This window comes from Pyrus communis, chromosome 15 (assembly GCF_963583255.1).
Source record: "Pyrus communis chromosome 15, drPyrComm1.1, whole genome shotgun sequence".
NCBI lineage: Eukaryota > Viridiplantae > Streptophyta > Magnoliopsida > Rosales > Rosaceae > Pyrus > Pyrus communis.
The window spans coordinates 22,761,715-22,780,100 of NC_084817.1; the positions used below are offsets into that span (position 1 = coordinate 22,761,715).

General features: G+C 36.3%; 3 protein-coding genes and 1 non-coding gene across 4 annotated transcripts; 3 read left to right on the forward strand and 1 right to left on the reverse strand.

The window, feature by feature from the left end:
• Positions 1–868: 868 nt before the first annotated feature.
• On the forward strand, positions 869–4,541 carry LOC137718391 (NDR1/HIN1-like protein 26). The gene is made up of 2 exons (XM_068457931.1): positions 869–1,703; positions 4,084–4,541. The coding sequence occupies exons 1-2, from the start codon at positions 999–1,001 to the stop codon at positions 4,168–4,170; spliced, it is 792 nt and encodes a 263-aa protein (XP_068314032.1). The 5' UTR covers positions 869–998; the 3' UTR covers positions 4,171–4,541.
• Positions 2,841–2,912, reverse strand: TRNAQ-UUG (transfer RNA glutamine (anticodon UUG)). Its single transcript has one exon. It is a non-coding gene; the product is annotated as a tRNA-Gln (tRNA).
• Positions 4,542–5,500: 959 nt separating the features above from the next.
• LOC137718623 (COP9 signalosome complex subunit 8-like) lies at positions 5,501–7,861 on the forward strand. The gene is made up of 5 exons (XM_068458172.1): positions 5,501–5,665; positions 5,758–5,837; positions 6,215–6,396; positions 6,716–6,823; positions 7,568–7,861. Exons 1-5 carry the CDS (start codon positions 5,582–5,584, stop codon positions 7,705–7,707), a joined length of 594 nt encoding a protein of 197 aa, XP_068314273.1. The 5' UTR covers positions 5,501–5,581; the 3' UTR covers positions 7,708–7,861.
• Positions 7,862–9,479: 1,618 nt separating this feature from the next.
• LOC137718024 (uncharacterized) lies at positions 9,480–13,259 on the forward strand. Its single transcript, XM_068457546.1, has 8 exons — positions 9,480–9,849; positions 11,075–11,195; positions 11,303–11,398; positions 11,711–11,798; positions 11,973–12,057; positions 12,159–12,225; positions 12,312–12,401; positions 12,856–13,259. Exons 2-8 carry the CDS (start codon positions 11,085–11,087, stop codon positions 12,937–12,939), a joined length of 621 nt encoding a protein of 206 aa, XP_068313647.1. The 5' UTR covers positions 9,480–9,849; positions 11,075–11,084; the 3' UTR covers positions 12,940–13,259.
• Positions 13,260–18,386: the final 5,127 nt, after the last annotated feature.

An 18,386-nucleotide genomic window follows, 5' to 3' on the forward strand; every position in this document is an offset into this window, starting at 1 on the left:
TGATTCCAATTACAGTTTCGTAAACGCGTCCTTAGTCTATTCGAAAACGAAACGATACGTGATATGTTATTATACAAATAAAAAAAAGTTTTTCTTTCAAGTATCATTTCGATTGTATAATAATATATGAGTGTGTACTCATATACCAAACACACTAAAAATAGAGGTGTGCTATCTACATACTTCATTTTATTTCTCAAACACTCTCTGATAATTTTTGTCCATTGTTCTTCTTCAATTCATCTGATCCAATGACCGAAAATTAAAAAAATATGTAAAAAGTAAAATAAGGTACGTGGATATCACAGCCTTAAAAATACCTCTCATCCCAAAGGTAAAAATGTCTCTCATCCCAAAGGTGGTTGCTAGCTTTGTTCTTTTTTTTTCAATCATACTCTCACCATATCATATACTCTTTTTTTTCATCGTGAGGGCAGATTTTTTTTTAATCATTCATTTAGCCTTTCTTAATCACGATCGTGCGATTTATCAATAGTAAAAATTAAACACAAACGTGGATAGAACTTGCAGTGATTAAATGTAACCTTTTCTAAAGACAACAGTGCCAAAAAAAAATAATCAAAATACAAAAAAGTGCAGTACGTCCTGCAACATTAATTCTCATCGAGATATTTTTTATTGTGATTGACACGTAAAATAGTACATTATGTATTATTATATAAATGATGAAATGTATATGTTAAAATGTTAGTAATTTAAAAAATAAAATTTTTCATCATTTACATAAAAACATTTGATGTATCCTTCATTTCATTTCGTTACAATAAAAAATTTCTCCATCATCAAGTGCTCCTTTTTATCTTTCTCTCAAGCAAAGTCACCGAAAGCGGCTCTCTCTCTTTCTCTCTCTCTCTCTCCCCTCTCTTCAAATATCAAGCAACAGACACTGAAGAAGAAAGAAGAAACAGAGGCCACTTCCACACTCACTCAGAGGACAGAGAGTGCGTGAGTGAATAAGCAAGCAACCCAAAAATAAAATGACATCAAGAGACAACCCAACCCCAAACGGAAACGCAACCGTAAACGGAGACCACAGACCCCGCGTCCCACCGCCACGACCGCCGCCGTCGTCCTCCTCCTCCTCAAACCCCCGCAGCAGCAGCAACCACCACCACTACTACCCGACGAGGTCGTCATACTCCTCCTCCTCCTCCTCCGCTTCCTTCAAGGGCTGCTGCTGCTGCCTTTTCTTACTCTTCTCCTTCCTAGCCCTCCTCGTCCTCGCCGTCGTCCTCGTCATCGTCCTCGCCATCAAGCCGAAGAAGCCGCAGTTTGATCTCCAGCAAGTCGGCGTCCAGTACATGGGCATCAACTCGCCCAATCCCACCGCAACCGCCGACCCCAACCAAAACCCTACCTCTGCCTCACTCTCCCTCAACATTCGCATGCTCTTCTCCGCTGCTAACCCCAACAAGGTCGGGATCAAGTACGGCGAGTCCAGGTTCACTGTCATGTACCGCGGGATCCCATTGGGCAAGGCCTCCATCCCCGGCTTCTACCAGGACGCCCACACTGTCCGCCAAGTCGTCGCCACCATCGCCGTCGATCGGGTCAATTTGCTCCAAGCCGACGCCGCCGATTTAGTCCGAGACGCTTCCCTCAACGACCGAGTCGAGCTCAGGGTCTTGGGTGACGTTGGCGCCAAGATCCGCGTCTTGAACTTCGATTCCCCTGGCGTTCAGGTCAGTAGTCTCTCACCCAATTTAAAATTTTCTCACTACCCATACGCAATTTTGCTTCCTAGATTAAAACCCACTTCCCAATTTTCCCTTAAATTCTGTTTGGCTACTAAGAAAATCACCGAAACCCGCTATAAGTTGATGATATTATGCTTGGCAGACCCAGATAGGTTTTGTGTTGGGAAACGGATTTTCTTTTCGTTTTTTGCATTCATGCCCTTCCATTTCTCAGCATTTTCAACTTTTGCTTGTGTTCTTGGATCGGGTCCAAAATTCCAAATTACATTTTACTTTGTTTGCAATTTTTGAATGAATTCTGTGATCTGGTTTGTTAGAAAAAGGATATATGAAAAAGGTAAGGTTAGAGAGAAATGGCAATAAATCTTGACTTTCGATATTAATGGTTGTCGTAATTGCGTTCCCTTTACGCCGCACCAATTATAGAAGAGCTACTTCTACTTTTGATTAGCCATAATTTAAACTAACATATACGGGAGTTAGGTTCGTTGGTCATGTCGACGTGTCTGTTTTCTTGTACTCAAGTTCAAATTTTATTTAACCATATATTCATATATTATGGTGGGCGTAAAAATGCAAGTTAGGAACGTTGGCATGCCAATGTGTTTGTTTTTGTTCACTCTAAGATTATTTTAGTTCTCTAATGAAATATCATTGCCCATTAGTTACCATTAGTATGTGTGCGTTTTTGCTCACCATCCTCAAGTGGTGGTAATGTTCAACATCTTATTTATCATTGTTAGATGAGTTTTAATTTTGAAATTTGTATTTATTCACTACACAATTCTTAAAATTTAAACTTATCCAATGATTTAATTAGGATAATCACCGCGACCATCACGTGATGATGGCCAACAAAAATATTAATGCGAAAATTGTCAATGTGTCCATGTGGTTGCAACTGAGAATTAGGCGTGCCATTTGGTTTTTGGTTTGAGTGAGCATGTTCCTGGATATTTGGGCCGGTGTCCATTTTTATATTTGTGCCATTTGTTCAAATTACTCCTTGTCAAACAGAAGAAGTAAAATGTTTCAAAACAAAAAAAGAAAAAGAAAAAGAATAAAAGAATAAAAGAAGAAGAAGTAAAAAAGTAATAAAAAATTAAAAATAATTCTCAATTGAGGTCCCACCGGGAGTCGAACCCAGGTCGCTGGATTCAAAGTCCAGAGTGCTAACCACTACACCATGGAACCATTTTGTTCACTGGCGTTCGAGTCTTTTGCCTTAAAAACTTTTACTGTCTCAAAAACATTTGTTACCCTTTATTTTTTACTACATTTATTATGTATTTTTGGGTAATTCTTCGCATCGTATTTGGGTACTTCAGTTACGTGTATGACAACGAGTGTATGAAAATCACTTTTATACTTATAGGAACAAAAACTTAGAACAAAAGAAAGAAAGCAAGCAAAAATAGTTAAGGCAGGGGCTAAACTAATTTGCCCTTCACAGGGTAGTAAAAAGCTTTCCGGGCCCGCCATGTGAGTAGGGCTTTGCGTGGGCCTTGTGGGTGGGGCCATATGTTTGTGCTGCATTAGGACAACTAGGAGAGGTGATGTAGAATATAAATCTAGAATTATCTATTTATTAAAAATTGAAAAACTTTTGTGGGAAACTTCGGTGGTGGGGTCTGCTAATTATTGTTTTTTTCGTTATGATTTTTATAAACCACCACGGGTGGCCTAGTTAGAGTCAAATTTTGTGCAGGTATTTCACACGGTTCATTTTGAGTTCGATTTTTAATTCTGATGAATTACATAATAATGGTCAAGAAAATGCTGAAATGTTTCGATTAAGTCTTTTTGTCTTGGAAGGATGAATTGTCGTCCTTGGCCACCGGCTGGTCCTCTTTTAAGTAAAAAAATGAAGTTACGATTTTTATAGGTGTTAAAAATAGGTGCCAGGTTGGATACCTTTCCTCATGGATTCTTCCCTTCCAAATGCCTTTTACATATCACTAGTAACACTACTACAATGTGCGTCTCTCTGGCTGTGTCGTGCCATTAAAGCACCATAACTTAGGCACGAAGAAATCTTAACATGCCCTCATGCTCCAACCCAGCCCGAGAGTTCATAGGACCCTTTTTTTTTAATATTTTATTATATATTTAGTCTAAAGTCCCACGTCACGTGATGTCATAGACTATGGTTGGTTATTGATAACGCTATATGTATGGTGAAATTAACGCATTTAAGTGTTGATTGATTCCGATGAACTCAATGCAATCAACGATTGAATTGAGGGACTCAGGACTTATTTGTTATGCTTTTCTTCTTATGTATGTTTTTGTAGTCCTTTTTTGTTCACTATTATTTTGGTTGGAGGTAAGGCTGAAAGTGTGTGGTGATGGTGGGGAAATGCAGGTGTCCGTGGATTGTGCAATTGTCATAAGTCCAAGGAAGCAGTCTCTCACATACAAGCAGTGTGGATTTGATGGATTGAGTGTGTAAACGCTCCTCCCTCAGCTCACTTAACTTTCTCGTCGGTAACTTTCGAGTCGCTTATTTTTGTTTCCCTTGTGATTTTCACTCTTCAAATTGGGAGAGAAATGAAAAAAAAGAAGGTAAAAAGTAAAGAGGAGGGGTAAAAACAAAGAAGGCCCCCGCTCCCCCAAGTGAAAGGGGAAGTAGTAGAGAGTTTAATAGCAAAAGAGGAAGGAAAAGGGTTCTCTATCTAAGATTTTGCCCAATTTTTAGGCGTTGGTTTTTCATGACTTGGAGTTTTTGGAGGGTAATTAAATTAAATCTGCTAACAACGACTGCGCGTAAAGTGTAAAAACTAGCGCATTTGTAATGCAATTTCTGTCTGGTAGTGCTGTTCATACACTTTTTTTACGTCATCTTTTTAATTTTTGTCCATTGCTTTTTTTTTAGTTTATTCGATTTAACGGCAGGAAATTGAGTGGGGTGTGTGAGAGGTACAAATGAACGTGTGGATGCCACCCTTTACGTTCTATTGGCTAATTTTCTCGTGCATTATGTCTACTTTGCGTTTTCAGTTTTTGGGTTCGCATTCAAGATGTCTCTAATCACCATATGGTAGCCGTATTACACCCCTCATCAAACTTCACACAAACATGTAAAAAAGTTCACCGAACTATACGCAGCTCGAAAACCCTACGTGAATATTGGGAACAAAAATTGTATCTTACAAAAAATACGTTTGCCCGAAATGTATCACCGAGGAATTAAAAACAAAAAACAAGTGGGCTTCAATAAAAAACGAAACCGTCAATGATTGTTTAGTGTTAGCACCATTATCGTACGACAATACAAAATAAATTAAAAATATAGAAAGTATAAATAAATTAAGACATCAAAGTAATAAGTTAAAACGATAAAACAAAATGAATCAAATCAATATACAAAATAAAATTAATTGATCTAATTACACCAAAATCTAATTGAGTGGAAACTAACCACGAGCTGGTGGTCCAGTGGTAAATGATGGATTACGAGGTTTTCTTAAAACTAAAAATTGGAGGTCTAGGGTTTGAAAACCGTTGTTGGTGTGAAAACCAAACTTGTGGTCAGAAGAGGTTAAAATGCTTCTATGAATCTTCCCGCCCCCGAAAAAGGTGGACAAGCCACCAGTTGTCCCTCTTTAAAAAAAAAAAAAAATAATAATAATAGAGTGGAAACTGCTTTCGAAAATACAAACTTTTATTGGGTTACAACCTAGCCCAATTCAACCCAAACCAGCCCAAGACAGCCCAATGCCGAGGGTGGCTTTTCCTTTTATGTTAATTTTTTTTTTTGGGCGGAACACGGGTGGGTTTTCCTTTTCCACCTCTGGGTCTCTGGGTTTAAGCAATACAGAGAGGTCCTTCTCCTTCCGAATCGTATAGCAGAGAAAGCAGCCATGGATTTCTCTCCCCTTTCAGACGCCTTGGCCTCCAAATCCTATGGAAAGCTCGCCGATATCTGCGACCAACTCATGCTTCAGGTTACATTTCGCTTTCAATCCATTCAAATTTCAAAACTTTCGTTTGTTTTCTCACTCGCTCTCACTCTCTCTCTCTCTCTCTGATCGCACAGGTCGCAGCGGAGGGCGTTTCTTTTCAGGACGACTGGCCCTACGCCATTCATCTTCTCGCTCTCATATACGCTGGTGATATGTATGTTTTTAATTTTCATAATTTTCGTTTAATTTTATTCTGCCTTTTGAATCTGTTCATGTTGATGAGTTTAAGTAGAACGAGTAAGACAATTCGTTGGAAGCTAATAAGTATTTGAAGTTATGTTTTTTTTTTTTTTTGTTGAATTTGTTCTCTTTTATCTCAATCTACTGTATCTTTGTATTCTGATGATGGTTTCATGGTAGCAATGCTTTTTGTATTCTGGGTTTTGATTACTTGTTGTTTTACGATTCCGCATTTTACTATTATTGTTGTTTGGGCATTTGGGGTGAATCCTGACTTAAATCTGAGTTTGTTGTCTTTGTTGTTGGTTTTCTGTTATTTGGAATTTAATCTGTGGGGTGATGATGATGCAGTAATAGTGCGCGGTTTCTTTGGAAATCGATGCCTGTCGCAGTCAAAGGGAGCAATCCAGAAGTCATTGCTGCTTGGAAAATTGGTCAGAAGTTGTGGGTGCGGGACTTCGGGGGTGTGTATGAAGCTATTCGTGGATATGAATGGAGTCAGGATGCTGAAGGTCTTGTTGCAGCCTTCTCAGGCAAGTTTTACTAGATCAAAAATTGTATTCTTTATGTTTTGCACGCATGTGATACTTCAATTTGAAGATTTACGAAAAATATATCCGTTAAAAAGTGAGTGATATTGTTCAATAGTCAAAGAATGCTGAACAATTTGTCGAAGTTTGTTGTGATCACATCCTTCATAAACCTAAATTGCTGTGCTGGTAAGGTGTCATTTGTAATTGGTTTTAATTATGGTTGATTCTGATGAGAGTAGAGTACTTTTGAACGGTCAACACTCGAATAATTCTTATGTTTAGTAAGGTCATCATTAATTGTCTTCTTAACTTCGTGCAGATCTTTACACAAAGAAAATGTTCCAGCTCCTGCAGTCTGCTTATTCTACAATAAGCATCCAAGACACAGCTCTCTTCTTGGGAATGAGTGAGGATGATGTCACAACTTGTAAGCTTCTGTCTTCACAAATTCATTTGTTACCAAATTCCTCAGGGTTAATTTTCCTTTTCGGAAAAAAAAATGAAATTAAAATCTTTATCATTGCTTTTTAGTGATCTTTGGGAAAGTAACCATTTAACAGCTTTGGAGGTATGAGCCTTTTTGAAGTCTATTAATCCTGAATAAGTAGGTTTTCTGGAAGAAAAAAAGGGTTCTGCTGCTTTAAAGAGTGTGGGAGGATTATTTGTTGAGATTTACAAACGTAAAAGGATATCAAGAATCAAAAACCAGTTGAATGTCGACTAATGATACACTTAACAATTTTCATACCACATCTGTTCCACTTCTCTAATACAAGTAGAGCCCACCAACACATGTGGGTTCCATCTCTATAAGAGAGTTGGTACGAATGTGGTAAGAGTAGCATTTTTTGGTCGAATGTCACTGAACGTAAGATGTATACGAATGGGTAAATTAAGTTAGAAGAAAAAAAAGGTGTCCTGCCTATTAGAGTTTTTTTGTAAGTCTTGTAGAAGAAACGTAGGAGGAACCCCTTATTTACTACATTTTTCCGTTCATTTTCTTATTTTCACTTCGAAAACAGTTGTTTTTGCTTGAAAAAGTTTCCAAGTCTTTGATGAAGACTCCTTGTATCGTAGATAGTAATATATGCTAGGACTTGTTTTTTAATTGCGTACTTATAGGCCCATCATCATTTGTTTCAAACTCCTGAGATATTGTTGTCGTATGCAGATGTACTACAGCAAGGTTGGGTTGTGGACCCTGCTTCGCAAATGGTTACTGTGAAGAAGCAGCCTATTGTCACGGAGCAGAAACTGGATGCGAGTAAATTGCAGAGCTTGACAGAATATGTATTCCATCTCGAGCATTGAAGCAGTTTACTAAGTTCCTGAAGCTGTGACTTGTCCTTTTGGTCAGCTGCTAACTTAGATCATGATTTAGTGGAGTAAATAATTTCAGGATTTCAGGTTTTATATATGTGGAAGGCACTTTTACACACGTTATTTTCCATCGGTTATATTTTTCGCTAGGCTGTGTGTCATTTGGATTTAACCTTAGTTGGTCCCCGAAGTTGTGCACAAACAAGTTCACAACATCATGTCATGTCATTTTTTGTCGATCCCTAGTTTTACTGCGTTTTATTCTCATCATTATATTTGTTTGGTGCAATGGAGAGTGGGTTCATCAGTTAGCTGGGTATCCGGGGATTGTTATAGCTTACGCCGCTGGTGATGGGGGTGGTGGTGGTGCTGCTGCTGCTAGCTTACGAGAAGCTGTGTTCTTTTCCAACTCGGAGAAACTAATCGGAATCATCGTATTCCCAGTTGGACTGCTCTTTCTGCTCTTGCAGCTGCTTCTGCTCGTTTTTTATTTCGCCATTTCTTTCGAGTGCCGCTTCCGCTCTTGAAATTTGAATTCTATTGGCTGATCGCCTGATACGGTGCCGTTTGCTGCTAGCAACTGTATGCTTATTAAAACTTTGAAAAGTAAAACTTAAGATTAAGTACCTAAAACCCTTCAACCTTTTAGTGTTATTTTAAATTGGTCTCAATATTTTTAAACATTCTAAATAAGTACTTAACTTGTAGAAAATGTTATATCTGTTAATCCCTAGTTGAATTTTTCGGTAAATGTATTGCTAACAATGAGTCCCACTTTTTAGCTTACTTGGACATTAAAATAATAATTAAAATAACTTAAAAAAAAATGAAGATGAATAATAAAAATAAATAAATAAATAAATTCACAAATAAAATGGAAAACAAAATTAAATATCGGAATATATCAAACCCCTGCCACCTTCAAGCTGAACCTACGACCAACGAAACCCCGTTCCAACCTTTATATTCAAAACCTGCCAATTGTTTCAGCTTCCAATTATTCTTTGTGACTGGTGAAGATGGTGTCCATACCATTTTAGTAGTCTCCATGATTTTTAGTTAGCGGAAGCCATGCTTTCATGACCTTCTATTGATTTTAGAGATGAAGTATGCCCTAGTTATTTAACAGAAATTTAATTGGCTTAATGAATGTGACATTTTTAATAGGTTAGATACTTGTTGGAATATTTAAAAAAAAAAATTAAACTAATTTTGAATGGCACTAAATGTTGGAGAATTTTTTGTACTTAATCCTAAAATTTACAAAGAGAAAATATAAAATGGTTTTAAGTTTGATTCTAACCAAAGGCGAGTTTAAACTAAATTATTGCTAACCCATTGTGAGGCTAAGTCCACCCTCATCCTTAGTGTAGATAATATTGTTTGCTAATGTGAAAGCCAAACTTGTGGCCAGAGGGAAGGTGAAATGTCTCTGTGAGTTTTTTCGGCTTTCAAAATGAATGGATAATCGTGGTTTGTTGCTAGTTGTTCATCCCCCTTTTTTTTTTTTCCAAATAATGGTCGCGAAGGATTTTTGATGACACCTTCAAATGATTTTTTGTCTGTAAACAAGTTCATAACTTTATTGACTATTTCTAAATAACTATTCCGTGACTAAAAATTTGTTTTATTTAGAGAAAAATGTGAAGGAGACACATCTCAACGGAGGCTGAGGGTTTGCTGTCCCCTAATTATGTGTCTCCTCCATGTCTCTTCGTTAGTTTATTGACAGATGTTTCTTCACTTAACTTTAATTTAACACTATTAATTTAATTAAAAAAAAAAATTGAAACGACACTGCAAAAACCTAACAGCCTCTCCATCCCTGCAGTCCTTCCAATGAACCCGTAAACAAACTGATCATCCTTATCAATCCCATCATCCCAATCACAGTCAATCTCTGAACCTGAAGAAGAACCCTCAATCCCAAGACGACCCCCAAATCGTACCCGTCTCAGCAGTTTTTGAGACTGCAGTCCTTCGTCTCTGCCGCCAATCAACCCAAACAAATCCAAAACCAGAATCGTAAAGAGGACGAGGTTACGACGAAGAAGGCGACTCAGAACCGATGGTTTAAGGGTTCATCTCCTTCATCCTTCATCACAATCTACAGTTTACAACTGACGCAGCAAGGTACGATATCCTCCTCTCAGCTTTCTGTGTTCATTGAGATTAGTACCATAAATTTGCTCTCTCATTTTTCTTTCTTTTTGGATTGTAATCTGAAAATCTTCAATTTTTTCAATAACTTTGTTTGCTTTCTGGTGAATTCATGCGTTTCCAATTTTTTGGTTGGATTTTTAGAACCCATAAAAGCCACCATTTCCCCTAAATATTCACGACCCTTTGCGATTTTCGTCACAATCCAGAGTTTATTTGATGTTTAATTGGTTTTGTTGCATTGTTTCTGATTAATGTGTAATTGGGCTATACTATCCGGTTCTGTAATTAGTTTTCGTATTTTTCGACAAATTCATACGGCCTAATTGTTCAATGACACTTTAAAGGATGCCAGTTTAGAAGTTTGAAGCTTCATGTGAGAGTTAGAAGGCACCCGAAGGTTATTTTCTGAGATGAACACCGTTCAGATAACATCCCGCCAACCTAGCAACTATTTTAGGAACCCATCTCAATCTCTCCGCCTCCATTCTAATCCGTATTTTCTTCCAAACCGTGCTAACTGTCTCCTTGGAGCTTCTTTGAAACTAAGACGTAATGCACTTGTTCAGCAACAATGCGTGGCTGTTCTGAAGAACCAGCATTGCGGGGTCGTATCTCAGTACCACCAATCTGCGCCTGTCTGCAGACAGTGTTCTTGGATTTATTCACAAGTACATTAATTCATAACCAGTCCAAGTTAGTTGTCTGCACGAAACACTTGACAAGAGTGCCATCCTAGCCAATCCAACCCTAACCTTCCTAAGTACCAAGTCCAATCCCATCCGGCCCACCAAATGAGCTCTCCATCCCTCAACACACCATCCCAACCGCCCCCAGTGCTGCAAGATTATTTACGTTTGTGTCCTCCTTATCTTAGAGTTGCTGAATTGGGTTTGCTGCCTATCGGCAGAAAACCTTACATCTTTGGAGCAGTTCAACAAACAGTTGGGCTGTACTTTTGAAAACACTAAGTAAGAATTACATTTGCATACCACTTGCAAGTTGCTTCGTTAGGCATTTTTTTTAATTTTTTTTTAAATAGAATTGTCTGCACAAATCTTCTGACTTTGAAATTTGAATTAGTACTCGCACACCACTATGAAAACCTAGCTATTTGTGAATCTTCTTCTTTAGTCGATGAAAAATCAAACTAAAATTTGTTAATTACATACTTGGTTCTGGAATACAAATTGTGTAGAGCACCCCAGATGTTCTACCTCAGCCGAATTGAGCACACACTCCGTCTTCCACCTCATCTGCTAAGCCTTCGTCTAGAAGATGCGGTTAAGGGAGAGATCGAGAAGATTTTCCTAGATAAGGTTTATGGCCTTCTCTATATTGTTTCTTAATATGTATTTTGAATAGAGCCCTTGTTTCTTACTCACAATGTTGAGCTTTCTTTAACTGCGCTAATCTTCGAATGTAGGTTATTGCCAAATTGGGGCTCTGCATTTCTGTCCACAGTATTCAATCCATTAAAGATGGATTTATCCTACCTAATGATGGTCATCCAACTTTTAGGGTATATATTCTAACCTTGTTTTGTTTTCTTGAATACAAAGTTGTTATGTTCGCGTTAATTGCTGTACTCCTTCGGTTTTATATTTCTTGTTGGTATTATGTTCGTTATTCAGTTTCTAAATACCTCAATTCATTTCCAGTTCAGTTGCTCAGTATGTGACGGCCAATTATATATGCTATGCAATGTTACTTCTTCTTCTTCATTTCTAATTTATTATTTCCTCATCTGTTTCTCTTTCAACCATTAGCATGTTGTGTTTACAGACTCCTAATTCATACAACAAGTTGACAATCATGTCCTATCAATTTGCAGGTGGAGTTCACACTAATTATGTTTCGTCCATTTGTGGGGGAGATAATTTCAGCAAAACTTAAAGAATCTACTGCAAATGGTTTACGCTGTATGTATTCTAATGATATGAACTAACTGTAGTCTGTTCTTGGGTTTCAATTAGTTTTTTCCTTCTTAGGTTGTCTTTGTGCAAGTAATTCTCACTACAGATGCACCACGGTGCAGTAATACATTGACAGGCTCTATTTCTTGTCCATAGTCTAATTTAATCTTTAATTGGCAGTGTCGCTTGGATTTTTTGATGATATTTATGTACCAGTACATCTTTTGCCATCTCCATCTTGCTCCGAGCCTGACCCAGAAAAGAGGTGAATGTCCCTTCCATGTCTGTGTTGATGGATTCTTGTTTATTGGTTCATTGTTTGAATTACTGTTGGATATTTGGTTTTAATATTACTGAGATATACAGGAACAACGTCATTTGGATATGGAAGTGTCCTGATGCAGATGATCTTGCTGTTGAGTGGACGGATGAGGTGCATATTGTTAGGATTTGATTTATCTATGGCTACATAAGTTTCTGGTGCCTACGTGCATGCTAACTTTTAGTTTTGAATAGCAGATAAGATTCCAAGTTCAAAGTGTGACCTATCCACCAATTCCAATTGAGCAGCCGGAAGACGCGAAACCATTTGCTCCTATGGTGGTTACTGTAAGTTTATGTGCTGAACCTTATCATGACTGGTTGTGCATCTAGCTGTAGCATCACTTGATCTCTGTTTACAATTTTCCAAAGGCAATGAACTAGCTTTGTGAGACTTTTCATTTCGTTAATAAGATGTGATAATTACTACGTATGAGGCCTGGCCTTGGCGCAATGGAAGGGTTGCCTTTGTGACCAAAAAGGTCACGGGTTCGAGTCATGGAAACAACCTCTTTGCAAAACAAGGGTAAGGCTGCGTACAATAGATGTTCATCCCCCGACCCTCGCAAAGTGGAGTCTTGTTGGCTCGGGGTCGGGCCATTTAATTACCAAGTATAGAGGAACTCTAGTTTCATTGTCTCGTTGCTCTAAATCTTTGTTCAAATTAAGTTGGGTGTTCTCTTTTGGCAAGTAGATTGCGATGAATTCTATGAGCCGCCAAGTAAAGTTTCGTATTTTGCAGGGATCAATTGATTATGATGGTCTTGGCCCTGTTAGGTGGTGGGACAATGCGGAAGACAAGGATGAAGAACCTGAAGATCCTTAAGCTTACGGACCTTTAGCAAAGGGGAGCTCTAATAGTTGCCTGTTTTTTGTTGTCGTGTTTGAAAGCACCGAGACAATTTGGTTTGAGCCTGTAAATTTTCCGCTTTAGATTATATACAAACTAATATAGGTCGAATTAGCTTGATCGGAGGGTGGACAATTTCATCGGTTTAGGGTGTAAATTACAATATCTGTAGGAATTCTAATCGGCGTAACTCGGGGGCTTTGTTGGTTTTGACCTCCTACCCCATTTGCAATACATTGTAGCCTGAAAGTGTGTTCTTTTATATTATAGTAGACTAAAATCGACCTTTTCTCCTATGTGGGACTCTCTTATCTTCTTGGGTAGATAATCGGTCGTCTTTCATTTTGATAGTGAGTAGTTTTTGTAATAATAGGTCAAATCAAGAATAATAATCGAACTGGAGGAGCTTGCCAGGATGGCTTGGTAAGCAAGCAACCAGTTAAATGCTACATGTAGTTTACAAAGGTAAAACCTAGACGTGGTTTCAATTTTGTCAATTTTGTCCTTGTGGTAAAAGAGAGTATCAATCATGCATCTAATGCATACTTATCATCATTTGTATTATTTCTTTAATAGAAGTAAGACATATCAACACATATGGATTTCATTTCTATTAGAAAAATGGTAAGAATACTTTGGTGGTTAGGTAAAGCTTTTTTTGACATGTGTTTCACTTCCCTACTTTCATCTCTGAAACACAGTCCTTTTATACAGGCAATATTTGGCAATGGAAAAGTAAATGTCTTAAGAGAAGGCAACACGATCACAATTCATGGTGAGATTCACCCTATACCAGTAGCTCTCACAATTCATGGAATCACTTGCAATTAAATTTTTTTTATATATATGCTTGACTGACTAGTCAGCAACACCAGTCAACTAAGATAATATGTGTTAGTGTACCAACAACGGAATTAATCAATTAACAACTTGGTTTACTGAAGTGTTCCTAGTTAACTAAGGTCCAGCTTAATGCACATTCTAACTTTGATAAATTTAGTTGCATGGACATATCTATTTGCAAATCATAGTAGTCATATATCTACAAGGAGTAAGATATGTAACTAGAAAAACAATAAACAACACATGGAGTTTTTGGCTGGAAAAACCTACTTCTTGGTTAAAAAAACCAAGGACTCTCCACTGCGTCTAATCCACTAGTACAAATAAGGTTCTTACAAATTACCATGCACAACTCAATTCCTAGACCTAATTTACGGTCCTACAGAGCAGTTTTACCTTTGTGCAACCTTACTTTGCATGAGATGAGGATCCCTTCGATCTTCACGAGGAGGCAACTCCTACCTTGAACTTTTCTCCTTGTGGCACCGAAACCAAATCAACCAATGCAAATGATGTTATGATGAAAATATGAAAATCTAGATTCAATGATCAGTCAATTTCTCCAATCAAACAGTTGAAAGAAGAAACTAACGAGAATAAAAAAAACGTGTCAATATATAGATTTGAAACTTAAGATAATTTTGCAATGATTGGCTGTTTAATGAATGAAGATGGTTTCGTGGCTAGGGTTTCTAATGATGAACACAAGACGTACTCCCCAATGCTATAAAAGCACTTTCTAGAAAATATATAAATTTCCTAGCCAAAAAGCAAAATGAGAGTAGCTAGGTTTTAAGCAAAAATGGGATGTTTATTTTTAGCAACAAGGACAAGGGACACTTGTCATTACAGAGAACAATCTGTGCAAATCAAAGGTTGAAATTTTAACTTCGGACAAAAGCTGTCAATCAGCCCATGTGGACTGTCTTAAATTGCATGCCCAGCTAGCTGGACAACAGAGAGTAATTTTGACCAGACAACATCGCTAGACAAAATGCAGTATGAATTTAGGCGTGAAATGCATATGCATGAACAACCCTTTGAAGTGATGGCCTGACAGTTTCCAACAGTATGATCCCATAGAGACATTGAACCTTTGAACCCCTAAATCTAACTAGTGCACGTGTGGTACCATTTACAAGATTTGACGAAAAAAAATCAAACATAAAAGTCTAGACTTCACAGTTTTCTTTGTCGTCTTTCAAAACTTCATCAGGGTAGGCATGTACCGTCGATGTAAGTCATCAACCAATGACTGTTGAGCATAGGAAGAATTTGTGCAATCCATAGAGGGTAATTGGTTTTTGATTGAGCTTGACGGTGATGGCATGAGAAACAGACAGGAAGGCAGAATCAAGGGAACCAGAGGAAGCAATAGAGAAGTAGAACTGGAAAACATCTACAAATGATAGAAGATTAAAAAAAAAAAAAAAAAAAATTGACGACAAGTCATAAGGCTCTGGTTATCATAAAGTATTATTCAAGAGAAGATGAAAACATGAAGTAGAAGTTGAGAAGAATTTGATGAGCCTCAAAGATAAATCTTGGGCACAAACCTTGTAGTATATATAAAGTACAATTGATCATGTGATAAAATGAATCAAGACACATTTGTACCTTATTTATATCGACATGATGCAATGAATTAAGATTCATCAGGGTATGAATACATGAAGAATATTGGAAAGCTAAGCAGCTTTAAAATTTTCATCGAGGTAGGTTTTTAGAGATATTATATGGGGTTAGGATAAAAAACAAACTTGTTAACACATATTTTTACACATATGTTTAACCATTAGATTAATTCCAACAGTTTAATTTTCAGCTCTATTCATCTTTAAGAAGAAGATTACACAAGGAAATAAATTGTCTTAACACGTGATTTTCTTCAATTTTGGCGGGCAATGTTAGCAGGTTATTCCAACAATATGAAGGATATAATTTTTAGTTTAAATACTCTCTGTTAATATCGAAGAACTGTGATGACTGCCCCAAACCTTTAATCACACAAACAGTGGCTATCTTTCTCTCATTTATACTGCAAGGATATAATTTGAGTTCCAACCGTTTAAGACTCATTTAGATGTACTTTTAAAATAACTAAAAGCATTTTTAGGGAAATTTTTTTGGGTTCCAAAAGCACTTAAAATGTTTTCTGCAAGAAACACCAGTTATTTGCTTCTTCTAGAAAGCACTTTCAATGTTTTTCCAGGATTTACTTGCATCTTTACTAAAGATGAGTTTTAAAAATATTTTCACAAAAGACACTTTTAGTCATTTTAAAAGCATATCTAAACGAACTCTTAATGTCTTTTCATATACCGCGGGTTCTAACCCGTTTGATTCCTTTAAGAGCATCAACCAAGTACTTTTATTCATTGAAAATTATTTGGGGCATAGTGAATCCTCCATGCAGAAGCGTGAGCAGATGCCCCTCCCAATGTAAGCAGTAAAATAATTTTAAATAATTTTTGTAAACAATATAAGTAAACTTACGATCCTCGCGCTTTTGCCGTTATTATTACAATAATATTTGGCTAATTAAAGATGAGTAAGAATTCTTACTTAAAATTTCTCAAAATTATTCGTTGTCAATTTATAGAGCTTCGTGTTTATAATCAGAACTGTTCTTATTATAAATTACTATATAAAGATCACCTCTGCAAAAAATCAATTAAAACTAAGATCGCTTAGTCTTTAAACTATTTACAAACAAATGAACGGTATTGGTAAAAACATTACAGATCGCCTATGTATTTACTACAATAGACTGACTAAACGATTTTAGTTTTAATTTATTTTTTGTAGAGATAATATTTACAATGTGATTCATAATATGAACGGTTTTGATCGTAAGCATAAAGCTCCGCGATTAAAACACTAAGAATTTTGAGTAGGAATTCATATTCATCTTTAAGTAACCAAGTATTATCCTTATTATTGTACTCCAATTCCTTTGGATACATCATACACCAAGTAAGCAGCTTTCCTAGTAAAACTCGGCCCAATAATCGTTGGGTAACATCTGGAATATGCTTGAAGAAGATGATGTTTGTTATTCGTAATGGTTTCATATTTTTTAATAACACACTGATATATTAAAACTATTAGAATTTGAAACGCTAAAACTAATTGCGAATCAAAATAAAATTTTAATTTCTTTATATTGGCATGAATAAATGAAGAGTATTGGAAAGCTAAGCAGCTGTGACTATATTCTTCATTTATCATGATGATACGGGTTTCAAATTGTCATCGAGGTAGGGTTTTGGAGGTATATATAGGATTAGGATTTTCATCGAGTTGGGGTATTGGACAGATATATATATATATATATATATATATATATATATATATATATATATATAAAATAAACACTCAAGACTTTTAAATTTCTTTTTCGAAAATTGTAATACATGTAATTTTCATTTGAGAATAACGGAAAACAATATATCGTTTTATGTGACAAATTTAGTGGGTCAAAGCTACACTTTCACTATTTAAATTAGCTAATTTAACGGAAAAAATTGTTATGTTGATATTTAAGAGTATATTTTGTACATCTTTTATCTATTAAATTAGCTATGGTTTTATTTTGACATATATTTTGACCTTTTTTTTTCATTAATTAATTATTTTTAATATCTATTTAATATGTTGCTTTACCTGGCAAATTTGGTGGGTCAAAGTTACGTCATGTCATCAATTAACGAAATACTTGACAAAAAATAGGGGTGGGCATCTGGGTCTTTGGACTGTAGATTCGAACTGTATTATCCGACCTGATATAAAACCATATTGTTCTTCCTTTTAATTTTTTATGTGCAGGTTACTTGCCCTGGATTGTTTAATGGTTGTCTTACCACTTGCCATTTTATAAGTGGTCCACAATGAAGCCCATGATCCATAATTTTAAATCTACCCAACCCTAAGTAAAAAGATGAACACACTTCTTCCTTTAGAACATTTGTTGGTATTATTGACTTTGTTAGATGTAATTCTTTCTTAACAAAAACACATAGAGATTGTTTTTCTATTGTTATTTTGTTGTATGACATGATAGAAAACGGAATCGGATCGTATTAGACGGATCCAAATTAGCCGGTTCTACTAATAAAAATACAGAAGCTATGACCGGCTAAGACTCGTTTACAAAAAAAAAAAACAAGGCGAGTTCTGATCCATTAAAAATAAATCCGGCTCGACTCGTGCTCACTCCTAACAAAAAGTCTAAAGAAAGTCTAAAAATGGCAGAAAAATCAAATTTAGTTATAAAAGCAAGACAAAAAAGTAAGTATAGTAAAATGTGATTTTGACGAAACTTATGACAATAAAGTGAAAATTACCTTAAAAAAATATGACTTTTAAAAATAATTTTGATTTTTTTTGGCCGGCTAAGGGTCTACCATGCAATCACAAGACTTAACGGATTGACTAACAAAAGTCTTAAAAAAAAAAAAAAAAAACTAATGAAAAAGGTTTAAAAACTTTGAGTTTTAACGATAAAGATAAAATAAAAGGTAACGTGAATAGTACCATGATTGACTTTTAGTATACAAATATGATTTTTCGTTAAAATG

Coding starts and splice junctions, on each gene's coding strand:
- LOC137718391 (XM_068457931.1), top strand. CDS start 999: ATGACATCAAGAGACAACCCAACCCCAAACGGAAACGCAACCGTAAAC. Junction 1,704..4,083: donor TCGATTCCCCTGGCGTTCAG/GTCAGTAGTCTC, acceptor GGGGAAATGCAG/GTGTCCGTGGATTGTGCAAT.
- LOC137718623 (XM_068458172.1), top strand. CDS start 5,582: ATGGATTTCTCTCCCCTTTCAGACGCCTTGGCCTCCAAATCCTATGGA. Junction 5,666..5,757: donor GCGACCAACTCATGCTTCAG/GTTACATTTCGC, acceptor CTGATCGCACAG/GTCGCAGCGGAGGGCGTTTC. Junction 6,397..6,715: donor TCTTGTTGCAGCCTTCTCAG/GCAAGTTTTACT, acceptor AACTTCGTGCAG/ATCTTTACACAAAGAAAATG.
- LOC137718024 (XM_068457546.1), top strand. CDS start 11,085: ATGTTCTACCTCAGCCGAATTGAGCACACACTCCGTCTTCCACCTCAT. Junction 11,196..11,302: donor AGAAGATTTTCCTAGATAAG/GTTTATGGCCTT, acceptor CTTCGAATGTAG/GTTATTGCCAAATTGGGGCT. Junction 12,226..12,311: donor CTGTTGAGTGGACGGATGAG/GTGCATATTGTT, acceptor TTTGAATAGCAG/ATAAGATTCCAAGTTCAAAG.